Source organism: Fundulus heteroclitus, chromosome 1 (genome assembly GCF_011125445.2).
Source record: "Fundulus heteroclitus isolate FHET01 chromosome 1, MU-UCD_Fhet_4.1, whole genome shotgun sequence".
Taxonomy (NCBI): Eukaryota; Metazoa; Chordata; class Actinopteri; order Cyprinodontiformes; family Fundulidae; genus Fundulus; species Fundulus heteroclitus.
Genome location: NC_046361.1, coordinates 4097432 through 4122446, shown reverse-complemented (window position 1 = coordinate 4122446; position 25015 = coordinate 4097432). Strand labels below are relative to the sequence as shown.

The 25015-nt window shown below is 40.3% G+C and overlaps 1 protein-coding gene across 5 annotated transcripts in view; it reads left to right on the top strand.

The window, feature by feature from the left end:
- The window catches only part of LOC105937854 (collagen alpha-1(XX) chain), a 61730-nt gene that overhangs the window by 30500 nt on the left and 6215 nt on the right, over window positions 1-25015 (top strand). For all 5 annotated transcript variants that reach the window (XM_036148349.1, XM_036148283.1, XM_036148210.1 and 2 more), the window contains 16 exons: window positions 1011-1137; window positions 1272-1411; window positions 3624-3756; window positions 5307-5452; window positions 5591-5720; window positions 7140-7256; window positions 7330-7476; window positions 15521-15577; window positions 17748-17786; window positions 17901-18039; window positions 18417-18559; window positions 21345-21454; window positions 21775-21933; window positions 22038-22115; window positions 23918-24004; window positions 24136-24189. In XM_036148349.1, the coding sequence (XP_036004242.1) occupies window positions 1011-1137; window positions 1272-1411; window positions 3624-3756; window positions 5307-5452; window positions 5591-5720; window positions 7140-7256; window positions 7330-7476; window positions 15521-15577; window positions 17748-17786; window positions 17901-18039; window positions 18417-18559; window positions 21345-21454; window positions 21775-21933; window positions 22038-22115; window positions 23918-24004; window positions 24136-24189 (1806 nt within the window). The remainder of the gene's footprint in view (window positions 1-1010; window positions 1138-1271; window positions 1412-3623; window positions 3757-5306; window positions 5453-5590; window positions 5721-7139; window positions 7257-7329; window positions 7477-15520; window positions 15578-17747; window positions 17787-17900; window positions 18040-18416; window positions 18560-21344; window positions 21455-21774; window positions 21934-22037; window positions 22116-23917; window positions 24005-24135; window positions 24190-25015) is intronic.

Genomic DNA, 25015 nt, shown 5'->3' with positions numbered 1-25015 from the left:
ATCACTCTCCTGTCTATCACCCCACATCCACACACAGTAGTAGCAGTTAGCGCTCCATAGAGGACTGTTATTAATAGCTGTGCTGCTTTCTTCTAACCTTATTTTGTCTTGCTATGATGTGGTCTTAATATCGGCTTCCATTGCTCAGCAACTTTCTAATAACAAGGAGAGATGCCGGCCAGTGTCCACATTTTATTTTATTTTTGAGGGTCTTTTTTAACAAAATTTTATGGAACACATCTAGACTTCAATTATAATCACTATTCCTTTAGTAAACAGTGCACTGTGTGACGTCTCCTTCTGTTATCTGCACACGCGGGATGCAAAAAATCATCAATACCTGCAGTGTGAATGTAGCCTTAGTACCACATATGGTATTGGCACAAATCAGATTTTTTTGTGGGGGTGAAAAGATAGCAACTGGGCCGTTCACTCTGTTATGAAAAAGACAGATATGGGTCGCATATGGGCGAAACGATTGGATTTGGGTTGAATTTCCCTGCAGTGTGAACGTAGCCTTTGTTGAGGCTTTGAATGTATCTGATGCATTTAAGGAGGAACAAAAACCCATGGAGAATTTCCATCATTTCAATAAAAAATCTCCAGCTTTGTATTTAAAAAGGAACACAGTTTCCTTTTTGAAGCTAATAATGGGGTAAAATAAAACTTCACAAATTTAAAGTGTATGAGTTTCTAGTAGCTGAGAACAGGTGGGCCAAGCTGGAAATGTCACATCAGGGAACCTTCTTCATTGATTACTGGTATAAATCATCAACAAGCGTCTTAAAAGTAATACTGAACAATACAGCTGGGTTTGATACAGGAACCCAGGTACGCCGGTTCTAATCTTCTGTTGCATTTAGTAGTTGAACATTAGAAATATGCATTTCTGCACTCATCTACGTTTCAATGGCTGTTTGCTAAATGCTTATAACAATAACATAAGTACTTTATAGAGAACAGGCACAGAACGTTCTGCAAGTGAATAATGTCTGCTATGATCTGTCCAGATGGAGGTCAAAGGTCAGAACTCTGTGCTGCTGCAGAGCCTTTCATCTCTGTCCAGTTACCTGGTGTCAGTCCAGTCTCACTACCCACAAGGCCTGTCTGCCTCACTCACCAGTAACGTCACAACATGTAAGCCCACACACACACACACACACACACACACACACACACACACACACACACACACACACACACACACACACACACGCTGAGTCGGATTCCTCTTTGTGTGGTTTTCTTCACCGCCTGTTCCTCTCTGCCAGTGAAGGTGCCTTCTCCATCAGACCTCAGGGTGACCAACTTCTCCGGCAGTGAAATCACGGTGCGCTGGGGGGCAGCAGCAGATGATGTGGTCTATTACCTCATCAAATGGATCTCCTTAAGTGAAGGAGATCTGAGGCAGGTGAGGAGGGAAAGTTGAAGCTTTGAGTGTCTGCTGGATGACAGTCTGTGACAAAGTGGTTCAGTTTGTGTTCACCTTTTGTCTTATTTCTGATTCATCTACTTTCTGTAGCTGGCCATATTGCTTAAATTTAAACATTAGTTTGCAGCTCTGCTCCACTTACTATCCCGGGTTTGTTTGTGTTAGCATTAGGTTGCAGTTTCCATCTATGTTTAGGTTAAAGCTACCACTGGATTATTGGTTGAACTTGTTTATTTGGTTTCAAAGTATATTCATGATATTTGTTTACCTTTTTACTCACAATTGTTTGTCCTTGTAGATCTGCAGGAGTATGGGAGGGGCCGGCCCAGTACTTCCTGCTTAAATGTCTGAATGATGTCACTGATTGTCTGGCTGGGTTCTACCAATTAGAGAGTTTCTTTTGGAGTATTGCTTTGTTTTTCTTTAAAGTAACTTTTTGACTTCTCTTGTATTACGTGGGTTATTTTGCAGACCATTGTATTATACAGAGGAGTTTGTAAATCAGATTAATAATTTTATTTTTGTTTTTCTATTTAGTTTTCATGTGTTTTTCCTTTTCCCTGTTTACTCAAGTGCAGGTGTGTTTCCACTTGATTATAAAACAGTGAGCTCTTGGAAGCTCAGGGGTCCGTTCTTCGTACGTTGCTTAAAACATCCAAGATCAAATGACACATCCAAGATGATTTCATCCGGCTAATCCTGATCCGGCTAATTGGGTTCTTCGAACACACCTGTTGTTTACGATTAGTATGGCTGGATTGAGTTATCTGAGACAACTGCGCGTTCATGCGTTTGTTTAAAAGGGAAAATGTATCGATAGTAGAAACAATGATCAGCAGTGCTGCTATTGGCTGTTCAGCATGGCCAAAGAACGCCCACAGTTTTTCTCCCAAGCAGAACAAGAGCTTTTAATGGAAGGTTATGCCGAATTTGAGTCATTAATTAAAACACCTCAAAATCTGTTAAAGCCAGGAGAGAGGGCTGGCAAAAAGCAGCAGATAAATTAATGCGTAAATACTGTCCATGGTAGATGTTTCTATCACTTTCTACAGTATTAATTTTTGCATTTTAATAATCTCATATTTACTTTGTTATTTTATGTCAGAGCCTCCACGGGACCCACTAGAACATGGGAACAAGTAAAAGTGAAGTACAAGAATATTCTACAAAATGGTAGCCTTTAATTATTATACTTTATTTTAAAAAGGCACTTGTTATGTCAAGAGATCCAAATTTCAGTGTCATTCCTTAGATACGGGAAGTAAAGGACACGTGCAAACTGGGAATTTTAACAAAAAAATTAATAAATCTTCATCCATAAAAAATTTAAATTTTCCTTTTCCAAGTCATCCACAGTTTACACGGTAAAACTGTATTGCTCCGTGTCTAGATAATCCATCCATAGTTTTTTTCTAATACAATATACGGTTCGACAGGAAGCAAGCCTTTCAAAGTAAACTAAACTTCACAATAAAATAGCCCGAACAAATCTTCTTACTGAATATGATAAAAATAAAAAGCAAACCATCATACAAATAACTTAAATATTTTAGATTTATGGCTCTAACACCACTTTTCCCTCTTTAAAAGCCAATGTTAAATGATGTGTTTGTCTGTTTATAACAGCCACCAAGAAAATCTCTCTACAATTACACTGTCGTGCTGCGCTAAATGGATCCTGTCTATTGCGCAATATGCGATTAATTCGAAAAACTCTGCAAATTATTCTTGCACCTTCTGCAACAGGTTGCTGTCGTAAAAATGGACATGGCTACGGCAGACTTCCCAGCTCCTCCGCTTATACAGCAGTGATCTAATCTTGTTTACATGAAATAAGCCTGCTCGAGAGCAGGCTTAAGCTGGCGCACATGTTGCTATGACAACAAGTGCAGGAAATCTTTCGAAGAACCAAACGATCCAAGATCATGCCAAATCGTCAACAATGAAATCCTGCTAACTGAGTTAGCGACGTACGAAGAACGGACCCCAGGAGGAAGAAAAGAGGAGTGTTCAGAATAATGTTGCAAATGAAAGTCTTCAGAAGCTGGAACTGTTGACTGAGGCTGTTTCTTCAGTTCACCTTGCTGACCCTTGACCTCACTGTCTTACACAGTCTAACATTTCTTAACATTGTTTCGTTTGTGAGTTTTAGTTGAATGAAATGAATAAATTGGTTTCATGCGGGTTTCAGCTGAAGGTGAACGGAGACAATGGAGGGGCGATCCTGGAGGGCGTGGAGGAGGATAAAGAATACCAAATCTCTCTGTCTGCACTTTATGGAGATGGAGCTCAGAGTGAAGCTGTGGCCATTCGATACAGTACCTGTAAGTGCTGCACCTTTATTTACACACTGTGTATATGTTCTAAACCCATTAGCAGCGGTACGATTTTTTTTAATTTTATTTATTTTTTTTTTATTTTTTTTTTATTTTCCCAACGACCGCTTTAAATTCCTCATGCTGATAGTATTTTTAAACGGCTTTTGGTACTGTTAAATACATTAGGATGTATGTATGTATGTTTTTAAAAATACATATAAATACACCTAATATTAGAGATTTGGTGGAGATTAGATCTTCATTCTCAATTAAGCCAAACTCTATGTAACAGTTGTTATACTTCCTGATTTTAGCTTTTTAGATTTGGCTTTTACCTTGATCAAGTGGACAGAGTTAAATATTTGTCTATTGTGTTACTTAACCCTGATGAATCCTCAGCAGTGCCTCCTCAGGCCTGACAGCATGTGTGTCACAGACCCCCACCATGGTTGATGGACCCCAGTTTGAGGACTGCTGTTCTAAACCACCCACCATTTCAATATGCTTTGCTTCCCCGGTGTGAGACAGTGTTTAGTCTTTTTTTAACCAATGAATCTCTCATAGCAACTACAATTTATAATTTAGGTCATGGCATAGTGTAACCAAAGGTGTAAGTGTAAAAAGTTTTAATTAAAGGGATTGTGTAGATTTGGACTACAGCTCTCTACTACTTCTGAGGCAATAGAAGACGAGAGATAAGAGCCAAGCATGGTTGAGTCCTCTTTCTACAAACTTCTCATAATTTCGTAGTATGGTATTTTAATAATCTCAAAGTCAAATCATTATAATATTTACAGATATTTAATAACTAGATCTTCAGTTGCAGCTCTCAAAGAAGGATGCATACATGTACAGCCATGCACAGGGAGAGAGGCATCAGCAGTGAATTCAAGGGAGGCGTGGTTGTTTTTGTTAAACTGTTTAACTCCCTAATATATTGTGAATGAAGGAATTACTTCCATGTTTGCCAGAGAAGGCTGTACACAGATGTTGACAAGATAGGTTCAAATACAGTTGGACTTATCAGAACGTAAGAGCTTAAGATCAGGACTGGACTGGGATCAAAAAATGGCCCTGGCATTTCTGGTCATGGTGGCCCACCATCACTAGATATACAATATGCAGAGACACACAACACACCAGAGGATGTTTGTTCACTGTGTTTCAAGAAAATACAATTAAGTACATCACTTTTGAATGTCCAAGTTGAGGCGTTGGATGCCTTTTTGATGCTCAAAAGGTGTTTGGTCTGAAAGCAGATGGGTATGAGCAGTTGTCTTTATTTAAACCTTTTCTAACATATTCCACACATTAATCAACGGGAGAGCACAAACAAAACTTAATTTCAACCATTTTTGGTATTAAATGAGGTTGATGAGCATGTGCTGTATACTAATGTCATGCAAAACATTCCTTCCACAAGCATTTAACACACAACCAAACGGGGGCACTCAGGTTGTCGTCGGGCTTTGCATTCAGCATGCTTGTAAAAAAACATCTTATCTTTCTGATTTGGTCAGAAACTGACAAACCTGTAATGTTCTTTGTTGCTGCAGTGTCAGGCGGAGGCCCCTCCTCTGTGTCCGTCTCAGAGGAGACCGCAGTCAGCATGGTGGTCAGCTGGGTTCCTCCAAACGCTCACGTCCTCCAGTATCGTGTGTCCTACACGCCGCTGACAGGAGCCGACACCCAGGACAGGACTGTGAGCCGCCTTTAAATATTACTTTCGGCTGTTCTGTGCTTCGAGCAAAAAGAGCACAAATCACTGTGTTGTCAGAGAGAAACTACAAATCCCCCTGCCTGTGTGGGGAGACCTGAGAGAGCGCTTTATCGTCTACAGGTGTCGGTGCCAGGTGGCCGTAAGCGGGTGGTGCTGGAGTCGTTACAGCCAGATACGCGTTACAGCATCTTAGTCACCGCCGAGTATCGCAACAGAGAGGGAGGCAGCAGCTCAGCTCAAGGCAAAACCGGTGAGTGAAATACTGCAGCCTTAGCAAACAGCTGGCCAGTGGAAGCACCCTGGGGCGACTGGGGGCTAACCCATCACCCATTTCCTTCACTCACAGTTTTAGATCCTAATCTTCATTTTTTTTTTTTTTTTTTTATCCCTGGTATTATGAATTTAGCCTTCTTTTTTTTTTTGCAACACAAACACTGCATATTGTGCAGGTTTGAAAGACAGGCTAACCCTGACCCTAAATGAACACCACTTATATGTACTTGATGGGTTATATGAAGTACAATGAAAATGTTTAAACATTTTCATTGTACTTCATATAACCCATCACCTAAAAAAATAGGAACATTTGTAAGTTGATTAAATCTATGTTGTAGTAATGCTTCCTGGGAATAAAGCTCATAATGTTGAAGACATTTAAGATATCTCCATAAATGATTCCACATTAGAGGAGAATGTGTTTGTTTGATGACAAGAATTGAGGGCGTAGGCTAAGCCCATGAAAAGCATTTATTCTCATATGGACTCCTAAGTGTTATTTATTGAATGATTGAACTTCTGGACGTTAAAGTCAAGACTGAAGGCAGGCCATGTTGGATCAGTGAACCGAGTCTCTAAGAGCGGGATTTGGCTTTCACAGTCTCTTTTTGCTGTGTCTCTACACTGAATTTACCTCCAATCAGGACAAGACTAATTATTCCTCCTGGCCCACGCCATCACACTGCTGCCATCAAAGGCTGTTTGGCATAGGCAGAGAGGATTGGGTTGTTTAATAACACAACCTCTATACTCAACAACCGAATTTAAAGGGAAATAAACAGGTGTGTTTAAAAAAAAAAATCTACTGGCTCACTTTGGAAATGGGAAGATCTTTCTCAAAAACATATTATACTTTGGAATTAAATTTGTTCTTCTTACCTTACTTGAAAAGTAAAAGTAAACCAAATAACTTATAGTTCAAACAATCTCTGCAAGCTATATTTTTTTCTAAAGAAACTCTATACGTTATAACGTTAAAATCCCTTTGTTTGGGGCAAAAGCCTAGCGCAACTATGTTGGGCCTGATCACTGACCAAAGGTGTGTAATCAGAGCAGAGGCTCAACTAAGCAAACAGAGAAATATGCTCTGTCGAATAAAAGAGGGAAAATACCCATAAAATACAGAAATGTTGCTAACACAAACTGAACTCGGAACAAAAGTTAAAAGCAAGCTACTATACACCGAAAAACCAAGATGTGGTTTGTCTAAATGGGGGATAAAAACGGTATATGACATCAGTTTCCAACAACTGAAAGACAAAGAAGTAACAACAAATAGAAAACGATGACCGTCTGTTGTCCTGGCAGGTGTCACCTGGTTTTCTAGTTCATCTGTGACCCATTGCCTGTTGCCTCCACTGATCAGGATGTGTGTGTGTGTCTGTCCCTGCAGCCAGTCTACGTGTGAGCAGCATCAGCGTGGTCAGGTCAGACCAGTCCAGCATTTGTCTGTCCTGGAGACCAGTGTCTGCCGTTGACGGATACCGTGTCGTCATACAGTCCGTTAAAGGTAATCTCCGAAAGATTGTACTCAACAAAAAGACTTTAACTGGTGTGAACATGGACTCTGACTCTGTGTTTAGACAAGCGAACAAAACAGGAAACTGTGGCTGAATCCACCAGCAATTACTGCTTCAACGACCTGGAACCTGAAACGCTGTATCGCATCAGCGTGCACTCCCTCCTTGGCTCTGCAGAGGGCGCTGCTGTCTCCATTCTCCATCCTACAGGTGGGAAGTAATCCCCGTGCCTTTCTGAAGTATTTACACCCCTTGATCTTTTTGGCATGCAGCCACAGACCTCAGTGGGTTTTATGTGGATTTTGTACAATAGTGCAACACAAAGTAGCACACAATTGTCAGTTGGAAGGGAATTAAAGTGCAATTTTCTACAATTTGTACAAAATGTAAATTCTGTGCAAAGGTTTGTAAACCCAGTGCAAAAAAAGTGCCTTCAGAAATCCCTCGAGTAGACCGGTGTGTAATTTACTGACAGCATAAATCCAGCTGTTCTGTGAGTGAACAAGCAGCAGTCAAAACCAAGAAAAACCCCATCATTCACATGATGAAACATGGTTGCCGTATCATACTGTGGGGACGCCTCTTCAGCATGGACAGCTTAGCCAGTCTGATGTGATGGGAAGTTCAATGGAGCTAAATATAGGAAAATCCTGGAGGCTAACCTGTTAGAGGCTGGAAAAGACTTGAGACAGGGGCGGAGGCTAAGCTTCCAGCTGCACAAAAACCATAAAGACAGCCAGGGTGAGAATCAGAATGGTTTAGATCAAAGCATATTCATATGTTTGAATGGCCAAGTTAAAGTATAGGTATAGTTTTAATTGAGAATCTGCAGCAAGACCTGAAATTTAGATGTGCATAGACATTAAAATCAGTCATCACTCTACTGTAGAAAGTATAAAAGATTCATCCACTGTTGAGCATTAAATGTTGCATGTGGAAAAACTATACCAGTTTCATTAATGAAGATTCCCCTTTTCAGTCTCAAATCAATCAATTTAATTAAAGGTAAATTCATTCTTCAGGGAACTCTTCATGTATACTTCATGAAAATTAGAGCTTTATGTTAAAAAAATTAATTTTGAGATTAAGATTTAGACTAAGAATAGAATGTCATTTTTACGATGATAGATTAACCTGTTAGTAATCATACAGATATATTCGAATGACTAATTAGGAAAGTAATTAAACATAACACTGTCAAACAGATAAAGCTGAAGCTAACACAGTCAGATTTTGGTTTGAGGTGAATGATGGACCAAAGTGCAGGCAAGAGTCCGGGAGTCGCATGCTGAGTAGAAAAGTGATTTATTCATGAATAAATAATGAGGCTTGCAAACAGGCAGGATAATTGGGGACCAAGAACACGACTGAGCAGAGACCAGAACGGGGGTTGCATAACGGAGGACCTGACAATGACTGGGACTATGCTGATTGAATAAATAGGGGAGAAGACAGGTGGAGAAAATAGTGCCGGTGAAAAGTGTACAGTTAATTAAGCGGAGGGAGAGAGCAATGATCTGACAGATAGGAGGAGAGCAGAGTCTAACAGGAATACATGGCGAATGACTAGGTATGAAAGAATAAACTAGCTAACTAAACTGAGAACAGGCAGGCAGGACAACAGGGATAAACAGAAACAGTTTCTGTTCATTATGATTTTAATAGTTTATTCCTAACTAATGACAAGAACCAAATCTGTAGATGAACAGTAGTGTAAAAAAAAAAAAAGGTGCAAAACATAAACAGACTGCAAGAACTTAAAACTAAGTAGTCTAACCCCTGGGAATCCTGACAAACACCCCTGAAGGGGATGGAAAACTACCGTTCAGTTTTATTGCCTGATTAAAAGCCAATTTATCAGAAATTCTAGCAACCTCTCAATAGAAACATAAGGTTCCCTACTTAAAGTAAAATGGAATTTCAAAATAACTGAGCTAACTTTAAAGGAAAGGTTTGTGGAGGAAATGTACGTAGAACAAACTCCAAGTGAGCCACCTGGTCCATCAGCTCAGGCCACCTCCGGACGACCACAATAAAACCAGAGGCTACGTTCACACTGCAGGGAAACACAAACCAAATCCGATCTTTCTGCCCATATGTGAAACCATATCCGTCTTTTTCACAGCAGTGTGAACGGCCCAGTTCTGATCTTTTCACACCCCCCCCCCCAAAAAAAAATCAGATTTGGGCCACTTTCATATGTGGTACTAATTCGGATATGCATCAGATTTTTTCAAAGGGTCCACAGTCTGAACGGTCATGTCGCATTTTATCTTTCACGTCACTCTCCTGTCTCTCACTACACATCCACACACAGCAGTAGCAGCTAGCACTCCATTAAAGACCGTTTATCTGCTGTTCTCTTACCTTACTTCCTCTTGCAGGAAAAATATATATTTTTTGTTTCTACTGCAGATGTGTGTAGGCTTAACTTTAAAGGTTAACTTTCAAAATTAACAATGCAAACAAAAAGTGAACAAAAGTAACAGGTTTCGACAAAAATTAGCAATTACCCAATTGAATTTGAACCAAGTTGCTCATGCTAGATAAGTCTGGTGTTGCTGTGTTTATCGGTCTGTCTGGACTCTGTTATCTGATGGACCATTAGCCAGCTCACAGAAGTCTATCATGATGTCATCGGGTACTGATTACAGAGGAGTTAAATAAATGTGTTTGGGGACCATTATACAATCAAGGGGCGGCGGCATCTATTATAAAACACACCAAACTTCCTGGCTGAAAGCAGAAATCCAAATTACGGTCCATTGACACGCAGTAATTCCAAGAGATTAACAAGACTGTATTCATTTCAAAAGCTAACTCGGATCTAAGCTTGGAAAAAAATATGAGCACTTTAAAGAACACCACTTGACAGTATTAACATGTATATAAATCAACACTTTCCTGTGTCATAAGAGCTTCATATTTCAGGCTCATCTTCTGTGGAATAAGACATTGTTTGAACTAAATCAAAGGCCTCGTTCCTACTGCAGGCAAATGTGGCCCAAATCTGTTTCCTTTGGGGGGGGTTTGTGGGTCAAGTGACCAGGTCAGACGTCTTTAGGACAAGTGCTTAGTTCAGATCTGGCCCAAAGCTGATGTTTTCAGGTCACATTTGAGCCACTTCTATATTTAGTCCTGAATCTGAATCACCTCACAGATATGCTGACAAGCCAACCAATGTTAGCTCTCCCTTAAAGATTAGCTTTGCACATACGTGGTGCGTTACGGTAACAGAGCAGTAGTGGTGCCTTGCAGAAAGACACAAATGAAAAGAATAGGAGATGCATAACCCTATAAAAAAAAATTATATTTTTGACAAAACTATTACTTTCACGTACATATAACCAGAATAGATATTTAGTAATTTTACTGCAGATTTTTGAAGAATACTAAGTCAAAGGACCACGTAATGCCTATGTTTATCTGTAGCTTATAATCAAAACTCTCTTAATTTTCAGTGTCACAAGCAAGACGAAATATACTTCCTACAGTTATCAACAGTAACACCATTCCTACGCATGCATACTTTTTTTTTTATTCACCAACGTTTTTCATGTGCAATAACTTACAAAGTCTTTTTTCCTAAGGCAGAATAAACAAAAAGATCAAAAATATAATTATATGTATATATAAAAAATATACTTTAATAAACCAATAATAATGGTTTCTGGACTACGCACCCATTCTATGACAGAAGGCCCTGGCATAGGAAGCTGAGACATTATTTGCTGGTTGTATATAAATTAATGTGAATACTAAAGGACAGAAGAATAACACTTACTAGCTGATGACAGAATAAGTTTGTGCAAGAGAACACCATACTTTTCCCATTTCTGGTTTTGCTGGAGAAAATGTCATAGTTGGCATTTTGTTAATGCCTCCATGGCTCCATGGTATGTTACTTCATTTATTAAGTACATCGCAAGCTTTCATTGGTCTATAAGAAGAATCCTTCATATTCTTGGCAATCCTCATTGCACAACACAGCAATGAAAAAGGTTGTTTTGTGTTTTCCAAAAACTTCCTAGAAACCTTAACGCTTTTAATGTTTTTTTTGTTTTTGTTTTTTTTTTGTTTTGTTTTTTGACAATGACTCCACAGCTATGTCGTCCCTACTGAACTGGGTGGCTGAGAACATTTCCTGTGAGGTTCAGACCCAACCAGTCACTCCCATTCAGTGATGCCCCTCACATTTATTTATTTATTTGTATAACACATTTCAGTTCAAGGACAATGCAAAGGGATTTACATGATTAAAACATTGGAAAATATAAACAGAATAAAAGCAATAAAAACAGTTGGAATAAAATGTAGGGAAATTTAAACAAAATGAAAATAATAATTTTGCACAATAATTCAGTAAACCAGTTAACCTACCCACCCCAAACACCGCCATCGTCGACTTTACCAAATTTCAGAAACATGTTCAATATTTTGAATTTTCTGAAGGAAATTTTAGTAGTGCCTCAATGACTAAACCTATATATACAAATGATCAAAAACAAATATGGTGTCTTGTGCAATGGTGTCATCTGTGCATTAATAATTGAAACATATTCTATAATAAACTGTTCCTTTTTGATACAACAATGTAATAAGTGACAAACAGTAATGGAAACTCTCAGTTAGAGGAGACTGTTTTATACACTTGAGATTTGAATTTTTATGAATTGTGAAAAGAAACCATTTTCTGTCAGGTATAGAACTGAAAAGACAACATAGCTAATTTAAATCTTCTTTTAGGATTGTTAAGCCAAAGATCTGATCTAACTTTTCATCCAGCAACAGATACATTTCGTTTAATGTATCTGTGAAAGTAAATTTGGCTGGCGTGAGAGGAGACCTGGGGTCCGTTCTTCGTACGTCGCTAACTCAGTTAGCTGGATTTGATTGACGACTTGACATGATCTTGGATCGTTTGGTTCTTCCAAACTCATCTTGGACTTGTCATAGCAACATGTGCGCCAACTTAAACCTGCTCGAGAGCAGGTTTATTTCATGTAAACAGGATTAGATCGCAGCTTTATAAGCGGAGGAGATGAGGAAGTCTGTCGTCATGTCATCCATTTTTACGACAGCAACCTGTTGCAGAAGGTGCAAGAATATTTTGCAGAGTTTTTCGAATTGATCGCGTATTGCGCAATAGACAGGATCCTTTAGCGCAGCGCGACAGTGTAGAGATTTTTCTTGGTGGCTGTTATAAACAGACAAACACATCATTTAACAGTGGCTTTTAAAGAGGAAAATGTGATGTTAGAGCCATAAATAGAAAATATTTAAGTTATTTGTATGATGGTTTGCTTTTTTATTTTTATCATATTCAGTAAGATTTGTCCAGGCCATATTATTGTGAAGTTTAGTTTTACTTTGAAAGACTTGCTTCCTGTCGAGCCGTATATTGTATTAGAAAAAACTATGGATGGATTATCGAGACATGGAGCAATACAGTTTTACCGTGTAAACTGTGGATGACTTGGAAAAGGAAGAACTTAATTTTTTCTAGATAAAGATTTTTTTTGTTAATATTCACAGTTTGGATCTTTTGCATTAACAAGTGGCTTTTTAAAATACAGTATAGTAATTACAGGCTACCATTTTGTAGAATATTCTTGTATTTCACTTTTACTATTCCCCATGTTCTAGTGGGTCCTGTGGAGGCTCTGATATAAAAGAACAAAGTAAATATGAAATTATTAAAATGCACAAATACATACTGTAGAAAGTGATAGAAACGTCTACTATGTACAGTATTTAAGCATTAATTTGTCTGCTACTTTTTGCCAGCCCTCTCTCCTGGCTTTAACAGACTTTGATTTAATTAATGACTCAAATTTAGCATAACCTTCCATTAAAAGCTCTTGTTCTGCTTGGGAGAAAAACTGTGGGCGTTCTTTGGCCATGCTGAACAGCCAATAGCAGCGCTGCTGATCAATGTTTCTACTGTCGATACATTTCCCCTTTTAAACAAACGCATGAACGCGCAGTTTTCTCAGATAACTCAATCCAGCCATACTAATCGTGTGTTCGAAGAACCCAATTAGCCGGATCATGATTAGCTGGATGAAATCATCTTGGATGTGTCATTTGATCTCGGATGTTTTAAGCAATGTACGAAGAACGGACCCGTGACCTGGCGTCAGTCGTACTCATGCAAACATGTTTGCATTCATTGATTCAGATATGGGCCCATTTAGTGTGGAGTGGTTATTGACCTTAAGAGATGTGGAACCCACAGCCACTGGAGAGACAGGGACACAGGCTAAGGGAGAATGTGTGATCCTTTAACTCTGAGTTGTGAAGCAACACGGCGCTGGAACCTGTCTGTTCCTGTGGAAGCCAAGGTTTTTCACAACAAGCGAAGAGTGTTGGCGTGTTATAGTGTGTCCCCACCTTGTGTGTGTGCATGAACTGTGGGATTATGTTTGCTTCAATGGTTATATGCTGTGTTTGCGTCTCTGCTTTAATAAGAGACGAGTCTGCACCAAAGTGGAGAAAAAGTTTTCCCGTAGTTCTCCAACGACGTCGCTGAGTAAGAGCGCAAAACCAGCCCACTCAGGACGAGCATCCCCCGTCGCTGAGCCACAGCCACTCCTGGAGCAGCCCTTAGACAGCCATCGAGGCCTGACAAGGGCAGCAATCCCAGCAAGAGAAAAACTAAAAGGCTCATACATGTTTTTGGGATAATTACTATATTTGTTGATCCCAGACAACATGCAACCAAAAAAAAAAATGTTAACACAAACAAAACACAATGATTTTGGTCTTGAACTGTTTTTTAAAAAAGAAAATACAACACAATAAAGTCATAATTTCAGTAATAGTGTTGGATAAAACTGCAATCTTTGTAATGGTCATCAATGGTAACTAAATCTAATATAAACTGGTAGAGTGAACCTTATCATATGCAAAAATATCTTCCAGTATTCTTTCTGACTCATCAATGGTGAAAATAATATGACAATAATATTAATGAACGAATGATAAGAAGATTATGGAGAAGAATAAGACTAAAAGAAAGAGAGAAGGGGGAGGAGGAATAACAGGACAAGTAGGAAAAATAAATTTATTTTGAAAACTCAAGAATTGTATATTGAAAGTGTATGAAATAGGAAAAATACCAAACTATTAACTATATAAGAGAATGGAGCACCAAAACAATAACCCTAAGTCTCTCATGATTTGGGAATAAATTCCAGAAAAGGAGACAAACACCTGTCCTGTATAGGCATTATAATATATTTTGACTTTGTATTTCTCCAAAAATCTCCAGTAAATTTTAAAATGTTTATTGTGGTTACAGTATAGGTGTGATGGTAATAGTTTGGTCAGAAATAAAAATGTCTCCTTTTCTCTTCATTTCTATCTTTTTCGCCTTCAGGGCCTCCCCTACAGCTCTGTAACCGTAATCCTGTCTGTGCAAAGATAATCTTTAAGAACGAGTTAACGTCGGATGGCTTGACAGCATATTTCCAAGTGTCCGTTCACTTGACCGCAGTGGATTTTGTGTGCAGCATGTCACAATCTGCTCCCGTTGCAAAGAGATACAATAGATTGTAACACTTACAATCTGTTGTAAATGGGAGTGAGCCCCTTTACAACAGATTGGAGGTCTTAATCTCAATCAGAGTTGAAATAAGACCTGTTATTGGAAATTCGCCTAAATTCATGACAAAGGCTTTTTCAACTATCTTGGTCAAAACAGTGGAAGGTGTGCATAAAACAAGTAGATTTTACACCAGGCATTTGCTCATACTTACACATGCTTTTTTCTAAAGCATCCCTTTAGCTCCAGAACTGGTACATACTATATTATTAGCAACTTCATACCCACTTTTTTTAACCACCTTATCCTATTTATCTGACTTTCTGTCCTAAAACCTGGGACAGAACACAGTTTTAAAGGAATGAAGAAAATCCAGCAATGCCCCATTAGCTGTTTCCCATGACAACAGCTAATGGGAATCCTTAATAAAAACTAGGGGTTATTTATATTATGTAAAACAATTAGTTATATTAGTGTCAGTTAGGTCAATACTTGAGGTATTACTACGCGTACAATTGAAACCAATGATTTATTAGCAGTTAGAAGGGTGTCTGTTAACTCAACAGTTTTTTTTACACATTAATTATTACAAATTAATTTGCACAAATCCTTGAAATGATGAATCTTAGTCTCCAAAACATTGCAATGAAATTCCACAGTAGTTATTGCAGTAATGGTGCATGTCCTTTTGATTTGTTCGTTGCACAGCTCCAGCTTCAGCCAGAATTCCCATCCCTCCTCGGATATATCCTGTCCGCAATGAAGGTGAATCTTTCTATTTTACTTCTTTTGTTTTTAAAGCAGCTCGGGATTTCTTTTCGATTGTTAATGTGCAGCCTTAGATTGTTTTACTGTATAAGGATTATTCAGAGGTTTACCACAGCAAAACAAGACATATGTCAAATACCGCGCTGTCAGAGGTAAATTCATCACAAAGGATAATGTCACTGTACTTTATGGCTTTTAATGGTTTCTATGAACTCTTGTTTTTGTCAAGGTATAATAAATGCAAAACTTGTATTATAAGTGATTTAAAAAAAAAAAAAAAAAGAACTGTGTGCCCAACCTTTAGTTCTTTGAGGATTTTGATTAATCCGTACATGGTCAAAAGAAAAAAAAAAACATGCGGACCAGGCTGTGGTCTGTTATTCTCTCCTCTATGATGATTGAATGCAGCTGGTAGTTTCTCTTTACAGTATGTGTTGGATCGCAGGAATTGCATTGACCAACATTCAGAACAATGGGATGGTCCAACTGAGTGAAAGTCTAGGGATGAGAATTTTTTTTTTTTTTTTGGAGCCATTTCTGAACAACTGCGGGCAAAAATAAACTGTACGCCCAAGTGTGTCCAGTTTGTGAAGGTTTACAAGAACCAAAACTGTCATTCTCAGATGGCAGGAAATCTGGTGGAGTCAGGATTAACCAATGGTTACGTTTTTAATGAACCTGAAGCTGCTGGAATACCAGGTTGAATGTCCCCAGTGAGGCCAGTTTTACCAGGAGTTTTCCAGGTGCTGTTTCAAAACAGACACCTTGAAGCAGGGCTGACATTTTTAGCTGAACACGTGGACCAGCCAAATGCCCTTTTGGAGAAAGGTTTCATGATCAGATGAGAATATAGCTGTTTGGCTCCAATGACCAAAGGAGTGTTGGGATGTGTTGTTCCATCTGGACAACCATATCATAGCTAGTGCTAAGATGAAGCGGGAGATCGACAGGCGGATTGGTGCAGCGTCTGCTGTGAAGCGGGCGCTGTACCGATCCGTTGTGGTGAAGAGAGAGCTGAGCCAAAAGGCGAAGCTCTCGATTTACCGGTCGATCTACGTTCCTACCCTCATCTATGGTCACGAGCTTTGGGTCGTGACAGAAAGAACGAGATCCCGGATACAAGCGGCTGAAATGAGTTTTCTCCATAGTGTGTCTGGGCTCTCCCTTAGAGATAGGGTGAGGAGCTCAGTCATCCGGGGAGGACTCAGAGTAGAGCCGCTGCTCCTCCACGTCGAGAGGAGCCAGTTGAGGTGGCTCGGGCATCTGGTCAGGATGCCTCCTGGACTCCTCCCTGGTGAGGTGTTCTGGGCACGTTCCACCGGGAGGAGGCCCAGGGGAAGACCCAGGACACGCTGGAGGGACTATGTCTCCCGGCTGGCCTGGGAACGCTTTGGGATTCCTCCTGAGGAGCTGGCCCAAGTGGCTGGGGAGAGGGACGTCTGGGCCTCCCTACTGAAGCTGCTGCCCCCGCGACCCGACCCCGGATAAGCGGAAGACAGTGGATGGATGGATGGATGGATGGATGGATGGATGGATGGACGGCCTGAAATACTCCAACAAATCTATTAATAATTTCTACATTATGAAACTAGCTCTTTTAACTAATCTGTTGAAATGAACTCTACCAGTTCTGCTCCCAGAACCGGTAGCCAGAGATATGCCAGAGGTTTGTAGATGGGAGCAATCAAGTGTGGTTGAGAGGCAACTTGCCAAGGGACACTTATCCAGGTATCAGTGGGGGTATATGTAAATATTTGAGCCTGGATGACAAATGTTGGTCCCCGTGTGGATTAGAGATAATCCATGAAAACGTATCCGATCTGACTTTTTAGTTTTTTTTTTCATTTTATTTCTACTTTAATGTTGTACAATCATAACACCATGAAGTAAGAATGGTTCAAAGTCATCTTTAACTGTCCCAAATCCAGAAGACGTCGTGTCAACTTCTCACCAGAACTGTATGAAGATTCCAGTTTGTCTGTTATTGTAAACCGTTTGTTCACCAACACTTTGGTAAAAATGTTCTGAGAAAAAGCTGATGAACACCCGAGCATGTTCCAGGAAAACATACCTGCTTTCGTGCGAGCCGTGCTTGTGTTAAACCGGGATGAAACTCTCCCGCCTACCTTATCCTGCAATGTCTCAGCACTGCCCTCTTGTGTTGCAGTCTGTCCTGAAGTCACCATCCAGAACAACATTGTTAAAGGTGAGGCTGGCTGTCCTCCCGCCGCATGTCGTATAAAAAAAGAGGAAATTGACCACTTTCATGGTAATAAACCTTCCCCGGAGCATGACGGCTTTTCTTTGTGTGTCGGCTCAGGTTATAACATGATGGAGGCGTTTGGTCTGACACAGAAAGCTTACTCGTCGGTGGAGGGGGTGGCGGCCGAGCCCTTCGTCTTTAACACGCTCCCCACCTACACCTTGTACAGAGATGTGCAGCTGACACAGAGCACCAAGTGAGACTTTCTTATTTCACACTTTGGAGTCAAAAGGCAAACCTCCTTCTGTCCATTTTTGCTTAGCAGAAAGCGTGATGGAAAGCTTGCTTTTTGTAGTAGTAGCCTCGAGTAATTCCTTCTTAATGTGTTTATATGATCATTTGTTAATTTTTATTCGTAAAACTTGCTTATTGGTGTATTACCGGCTGATGCGCAAGTAGATATCCTATTCCAGTGGTCTGCAGAACTGGTTGGGCTTACTAAATAGTACTACTATCGAGTATTTTCCTCTTCTCCTTCGCATGTCTTAACAGAGCAGCTCTTTAAGCAAAAGGAAGCTCACCGGAGGACAATCCATAGGAAAGCTTTTAAAAGGGTTCTTCCTCTGTTTTCAGGTTTATTCACCCTGCAGGGTTCTCTCCAGAGCACACCTTCAGCATCACTTTCCGCCTGCTGCAGGACACGCCGAAGGAGGCCTTTGCTCTCTGGCAGCTCACTGACAACGACTTCCAGCCAAAGATGGGCGTTGTAGTTGACCGTGAGTAATGCTTCTGCAGCTCTGTTACATTATTCCCACTGAGTCTTCACAGCCGCTTTAGAAGGTCAGCAGAATTAGAGCCTTTTCTGTCTGAAACCAGGCTAGGCATGTTTTTAATTTTGCTAACAGTTTTTTTTTTTTTTTTTTTTTTTTTTTTTCACCAAACTCTGAGTACAACAGTGGAGTATTATGGTTCAGGAAAAATGATATACAGCTATTCTTACAGAGCTCACGAGCACAAAGATTTGTTTAGCTCTGAAAGTAAGAAACTAATGTTGAAACTAGAGGTATAGGCCAAGCTGGCCCAAGGCACAACTGCACTAAGCTACTGCATAAATGCCTAAATTTTAACACCTAAAATGTGGATCTAAACTCTTTGTAACCATCTAAAGATAGTTGTATCAGGGCCGGCCTGGGTTCCTCCGGCCCTGCTCAACAGCAGGGTCAAACCAAGCTGACTCGAGGGGCGTGGTCATATGAGAAGGATTTTCTCTGAGGGAGTACAGAAAAACTGAAGAACGATGATGTTGACATTAAGGACCACTGTGAACAGAGTGGGTAAAACTGAAACATAATCTTATTTACAAACCATGAACCACGCCTGAAGGGGAAAAAATATTTATCCCGCACTTAGGCATGCAGACAGCTCCTGTGCAATGCTTTATGCTTAAAAAAAACAAGATAATCTTACTTATACAATTTTATAAACATTATTTGTATTTTTGTCTTTATTTGTTTTAGTTATCTTTTTTGTCGTTTAACCATTATCCGCAGATTTCTTTTGTCATTGTCTCAAACAGTATGGGCGGTGTGGGGGTCTAAAGCCACCCCCATGAGGCCTTTCTAGGCCAGTAGAAACACAAACCGAGTAGAGAAGAGTGGAGATGGGCGAGCTAAACAGAGTAGGGTTGGTGAAGCTGCGTCTTTTCTTGCCAAAAGTACTGGGCCGCTTGCCTTTAAACACACATGAGCTTGGTTGACATGGCATCCCATACTTGATCCATAGGCTTTAATATGATCCAGTAAGTTTAGGACACTCTGGGAGTTTTTGACCCTTCTTCCTGAAGTACATTTGTGAGATCAGGCACTGACGTCGGCTGAGAAGGCCTGGCTCTCAACTTCTGCTCTAATTAATGACAAATGTGTTTCGTTGGGTAGACTTCATGCAGGCTATTATTCCAGTTGCTTCACATTAAGCTCACCTGTTTTTATTTGATTTATTTTATTTGGCAGGGACCAGTGTGCATTAATTAACATTTCTGTAAATGCACCAGAATTAGCCAATAGGCTAATTTTCTTCCGCTCTCTCTATAGACCTCATTTTGTGCACTGCTGTGCATTCTTGTTGGAGTAGGAAATTGTCCAACATGTCATGATGTGCTGAAGTATTAAGAGTTCTATTCAGTGAAACTACAAAGCCAAACACCTAAAACAAAAAACACACAGCAACACCATAATTGCTTCTGCACCAAAACCTTACACTTGATACGATGCATTCAGGAAAGAGATGTTTTCCTGGCAGCTGCCAGACTCTTCATTGGACCGGCAGACAAAGATTCGGGATTTGTCACTCCACCTCCCTAGAAGTTCTCAGCAAGGTTTTCATTGCATGTGGTGATCTAAGGTGAATGCAGCTGATCTAAGGTGAATTCAGAGAGCTCAGTGGAGCTCTCTGAATTTGCGCCAAGCTGAAGGTCAACTCTGTTGAACCTCTTCACAGATCCAGCTCAGTGAGCTTATATGACCTACCACTTGATTCCCAATCACGCTCACTCTGTAATATTTCTGCAAGCATTAGACTGTGGAACATTTAGTAGCAAGGACATTTATTGACTGTCCTTTGATAGTACCTAGCTGAAATCCTGAGAACGACCCATTCTTCCACAAATATATGTAGGAGCTGTCTGCATACCTTAGTGCTGGGTTTTGAACACCTGGTGCCATCCAAGTTTTTGGAGCATCTGCAATAAATCATTTGGAACGACCCAATACTGTTGGCAATGTAGTATATATCACTGTTTTTTTTCCTGTTAAAAGCCTGCGTACAATACGTAAGTAAGAAGCTGTTTCTCCAGCTTTGCTCGAAATGCCTTCAAATTTAACGACTAGCGTTTCAGCTCCCCTCTATGTGGCCGTTCACCACACTGGCAGGGCAGATCACCTCATATAGTGTTATGGGAATTCTAAACAATAATAACTGAGTTCCCATCTTTACTAAATGAAGAGACGGCAGTGATGACGTTCCAGCACTTTTATTGAGAAACGGAGCAGAGATCACATAGATGGAAAGTAATCGCACCCCACGGTCCCGCTGCAGTCTGCGTCTGCCTGGTCTCTGCCTGTCTCGTTTTTCGGCTCTCCCTAATATGCACAGTGGCCTTGGCATGAGACAAAACAGAGACAGTCTATCCTAGACAATAATCATTCTACACAGCATTTGGCAACATTTGGCCTTGCAATCAGCAAACAGTGGATCTTATACACAGCCATCATGTCTGCAGGCCTCCTATGTCCGAGTGGTGTGAGGCCATAGTGACTTCAGAATAATATTTTCTATAGCACATAGCCATGAAACCAATGCAGTGTGTCTTTTCACTGTGAAGCTGATGAAATTCAGCTCCTGATTTGTGATTCCGACAGCAATCATTTAAAGAGGCCTGGATAGGATTCCTAGGGGAATACTCTGTGTGTGTGGGGGGGGGGGGGTCAATTGGGACGTGACTAGTTAAAACAACACAATGAGCTTTGACATGATTAAAAGAGATGTCTGTCGTGTGTTCCACAGCTTCTACCAAACATCTGATGTACTTCAGTCTGGACTACAGGGGAGAGGTGCAGGAGCTCACCTTCGATCAGCCTCAGGTCCACAAGATCTTCTATGGAAGTTTTCACAAGGTGAGATAAAACCCTCCAAGCTGCTCTTTTAAAGGGAAATTGAGGTTTACTTTTATTCAGCAGCAAATAAAAAGGCTCCTCTTGGGGACACGTTATTTCTCAGACTCAGACATATTGAGGGGTAAACCTTACTTAATGCTCTGTATTTACTTCCATCAACAAATGCTGCCTATCTGAAGAGCTACTGAGCATTTACTATCATTATTTATTTATTTGATTGTCACTATTTTACATGCTGAACCGACATGGCTGAAAACACAAACTTGGGTGTCATTTGTCCTCGTCATTGATAGTATTTGTGTTTTCATTGGTTCTGGCAGATTCACCTGTCTGTTAGCCAGGTGAGTGTTTCCCTGTCTGTGGACTGTCAGCCTGTTGGTGAAAGGCCAGCCCGGCCTCTGGGAAACCTGCCGACCGATGGGTTCGAGATGCTGGGGAAGCTGGTGAAAACCAGAGGACCTAATAGTGGTTCAGCCCCGGTACTTGACACTGACACAGAATCTGCCGATCCTTCAGGCTAACCTGCTGGGAGTCATAAAATGAAAGTGCGTACAGTGTTTTGTTTTTCTGCCACTGTCTCCAGTTTCAGCTGCAGTCCTTTGAGATCATCTGCAACACCACATGGGCCTCAGTGGATACCTGCTGTGACCTGCCCGGAGTGGTCAGTGTTCCTGCCATCTTTAGCCACCTTTTTTCCTGTTAATATAAGTATTTATGTAAGATCAGCTCAAGGCTTGCCCACAGGGACTCCATCCGATGACGCAGTCTGACATGTTGATTATACAGCCCCTAGCAAAAATGATGGGATCACCGGCCCCGGAGGATGTTCATTCAGTTGTGTAATTTTGTAGAAAAAAAGCAGATCCCATACATGACACAAAACTAAAGTCATTTCAAAGGGCAACTGTCTGGCTTTAAGAAACACTAAAAGAAATCAAGAAAAAAAATGTGGTAGTCATAACGGTTACTACTTTAGGGAAGAAAATATGGAATCACTCAATTCTGAGGAAAAAATTATGGAATCACGAAAAACAAAAGAACGCTCCAACACACTAGCATTTTGTTGCACCCCCTCTGGCTTTTATAACGGCTTGCAGTCTCTGAGGCATGGACTTAATGAGTGATAAACAGTACTCTTCATCAATCTGGCTCCAACTTTCTCTGATTGCTGTTGCCAGATCAGCTCTACAAGTTGGAGCCTTGTCATGGACCATTTTCTTCAACTTCCACCAAATATTTTCAATTGGATTAAGATCCACACTATTTGCAGGCCATGACATTGACCTTTATGTGTCTTTTTTTCACAATTTTTGCTCTATGGCAAGCTGCTTTATCATCTTGAAAAATGATTTCATCATCCCCAAACATCCTTTCAATTGATGGGATAAGAAAAGTGTCCAAAATCTCAACATAAACTTCTGAATTTATTGAAGATGTAATGACAGCCATCTCCCCAGTGCCTTTACCTGACATACAGCCCCATATCATCAATGACTGTGGAAATTTGCATGTTCGCTTCAAGCAGTCATCTTTACAAGTCTCATTGGCACGGCACCAAACAAAAGTTCCAGCATCATCACCTTGCCCAGTGTAGAGTCGAGATTCATCACTGAATATGACTTTCATCCAGTCATCCACAGTTCATGATTGCTTTTCCTTTGCCCACTGTAAACTTGTTTTTTTCTGTTTAGGTGTTAATGATGGCTTTAGTTTAGCTTTTCTGTATGTAAATCTAATTTCCTTTAGGCGGTTTCATACAGTTCGGTCACAGACGTTGACTCCAGTTTCCTCCCATTCGTTCATTTATTTTGTTGTGAATTTTCGGTTTTTGAGACGTATTGCTTTAAGTTTTCTGTCTTGTCTTCTGTCTTCTGTCTGTGATGTCTTGCTTGGTCTACCAGTATGTTTGCCTTTAACAACCTTCCCATGTCGTTTGTTTTTGGTCCAGACATTTTAGACACAGCTGACTGTGAACAACCAACATCTTTTGCAACATTGCGTGATGATTTACCCTCTCTTAAGAGTTTGATAATCCTCTCCTTTGTTTCAATGGCCGTCTCTTGTGTTGGAGCCATTTTTCATGTCAGTCCACTAGGTGCAGCAGCTCTCCAATGTGTGATCGCTCCTTTTTAGATCCATAATTTCTACCTCAGAATTGACTGATTCCATTTTTTTTTTTCCCTCTGCTTTGTCTAAAAAAGTAACCGTTACGGACTACCACATTTTTTTTCTTGATTTCATTTAGTGTTTCTTAAAGCCAGGCAGTTGCCATTTGAAATGTCTTAGTTTTGTGTCATGTCTGTGATCTGCTTTTTTCTACTAAATTAAACAACTGAATGAACATCCTACGAATCCGGTGATTCCATCATTTTTGCCAGGGGCTGTATATGTGAGGTGTATGTATTTAAGTAACACGCTTCACCTGTTACCCTAAAACCTTGATGGACTGTGTCTGTGTCTCAGAGGGACGAGGAGAGCTGTCCTGCTCCAGCGTACACCTGTAGCTGTTCCTCCAACATTCCCGGAGCTCCTGGTCCCCCAGGACCAACTGTATGTCACTACATGAGGACCTTCATATTTATCAATTCTCTGTATTTTATGTGACAAAGTAAATACCAAGGTGTGGTATTAACTTGGTGGTTATTGAAATATTAAAGTTCCATTTATATCTTTTCTCGCAGGGGAGACCAGGTCCTCGAGGGGAGAAAGGTGATAAGGGAGAGCAGGGCCAAAGGGTAAGACAGAATTGATCATGACATTTAAAATGGCCAGTGCTATTAGTGGGTTTTAGCTGTCAGTCTAGTTCTTCCTGTCTTCTGGATTGTAAGTTACTAATTGAGCAAATGGTATCCGGTTCAATAGCTTTTTAATGCTCAGGAAGCTTCCTCGGTGAGTGAAATATAAGAAGAGCTCTCTAAATGATCTTACTGTGAAGCAAGTGAGTTTTAAAGCTTCCTTTTATATTAAAGTTGTATTTTACTGTATTGTCATTAATGAGTTACTTTAAATAATGGTGACATCCTGATCAGGTTTTCATGTCCAATCTAATACTTAATTAGATCCTATTTAATAGTATTAGATAGGATCCGATTGGATGGTGATGAATATGCATTTTGAGTATGAATATTAGATTAATGGGTCTCTTCAAATTGCTCATAGGATGAGTGTGAGTGTCTGCATGGTTGTATGTCCTGTGGGTCTCTGTTTTGCTCTGTGCTGGACTGGTGATCTGTCCATTGGGCTGACTCCTGGAGATGGGCCATAATAATACAGCTTTGCAAACAACGCACTTGAGAATAGGGCGCAGGATTAGTTTGGGGTGTGTCTGACAATCACAAGCCGTAAGCAGCAGTTCCAGGTATCATGAGCCGAGCTGGATCCCAGTCAAGACAATTAAAGGGAGCTGATCCTATTTTATTATAACTCAGACTTACTTTAATGATCCCAGGGGGAAATTACTTTTGTTACATGCTCCAGAATACACACATTGTTATATATTTACAACATTCCACACAAGGTAATATACCATATCACAATAGTGACAATCACTTCACCTTGGGA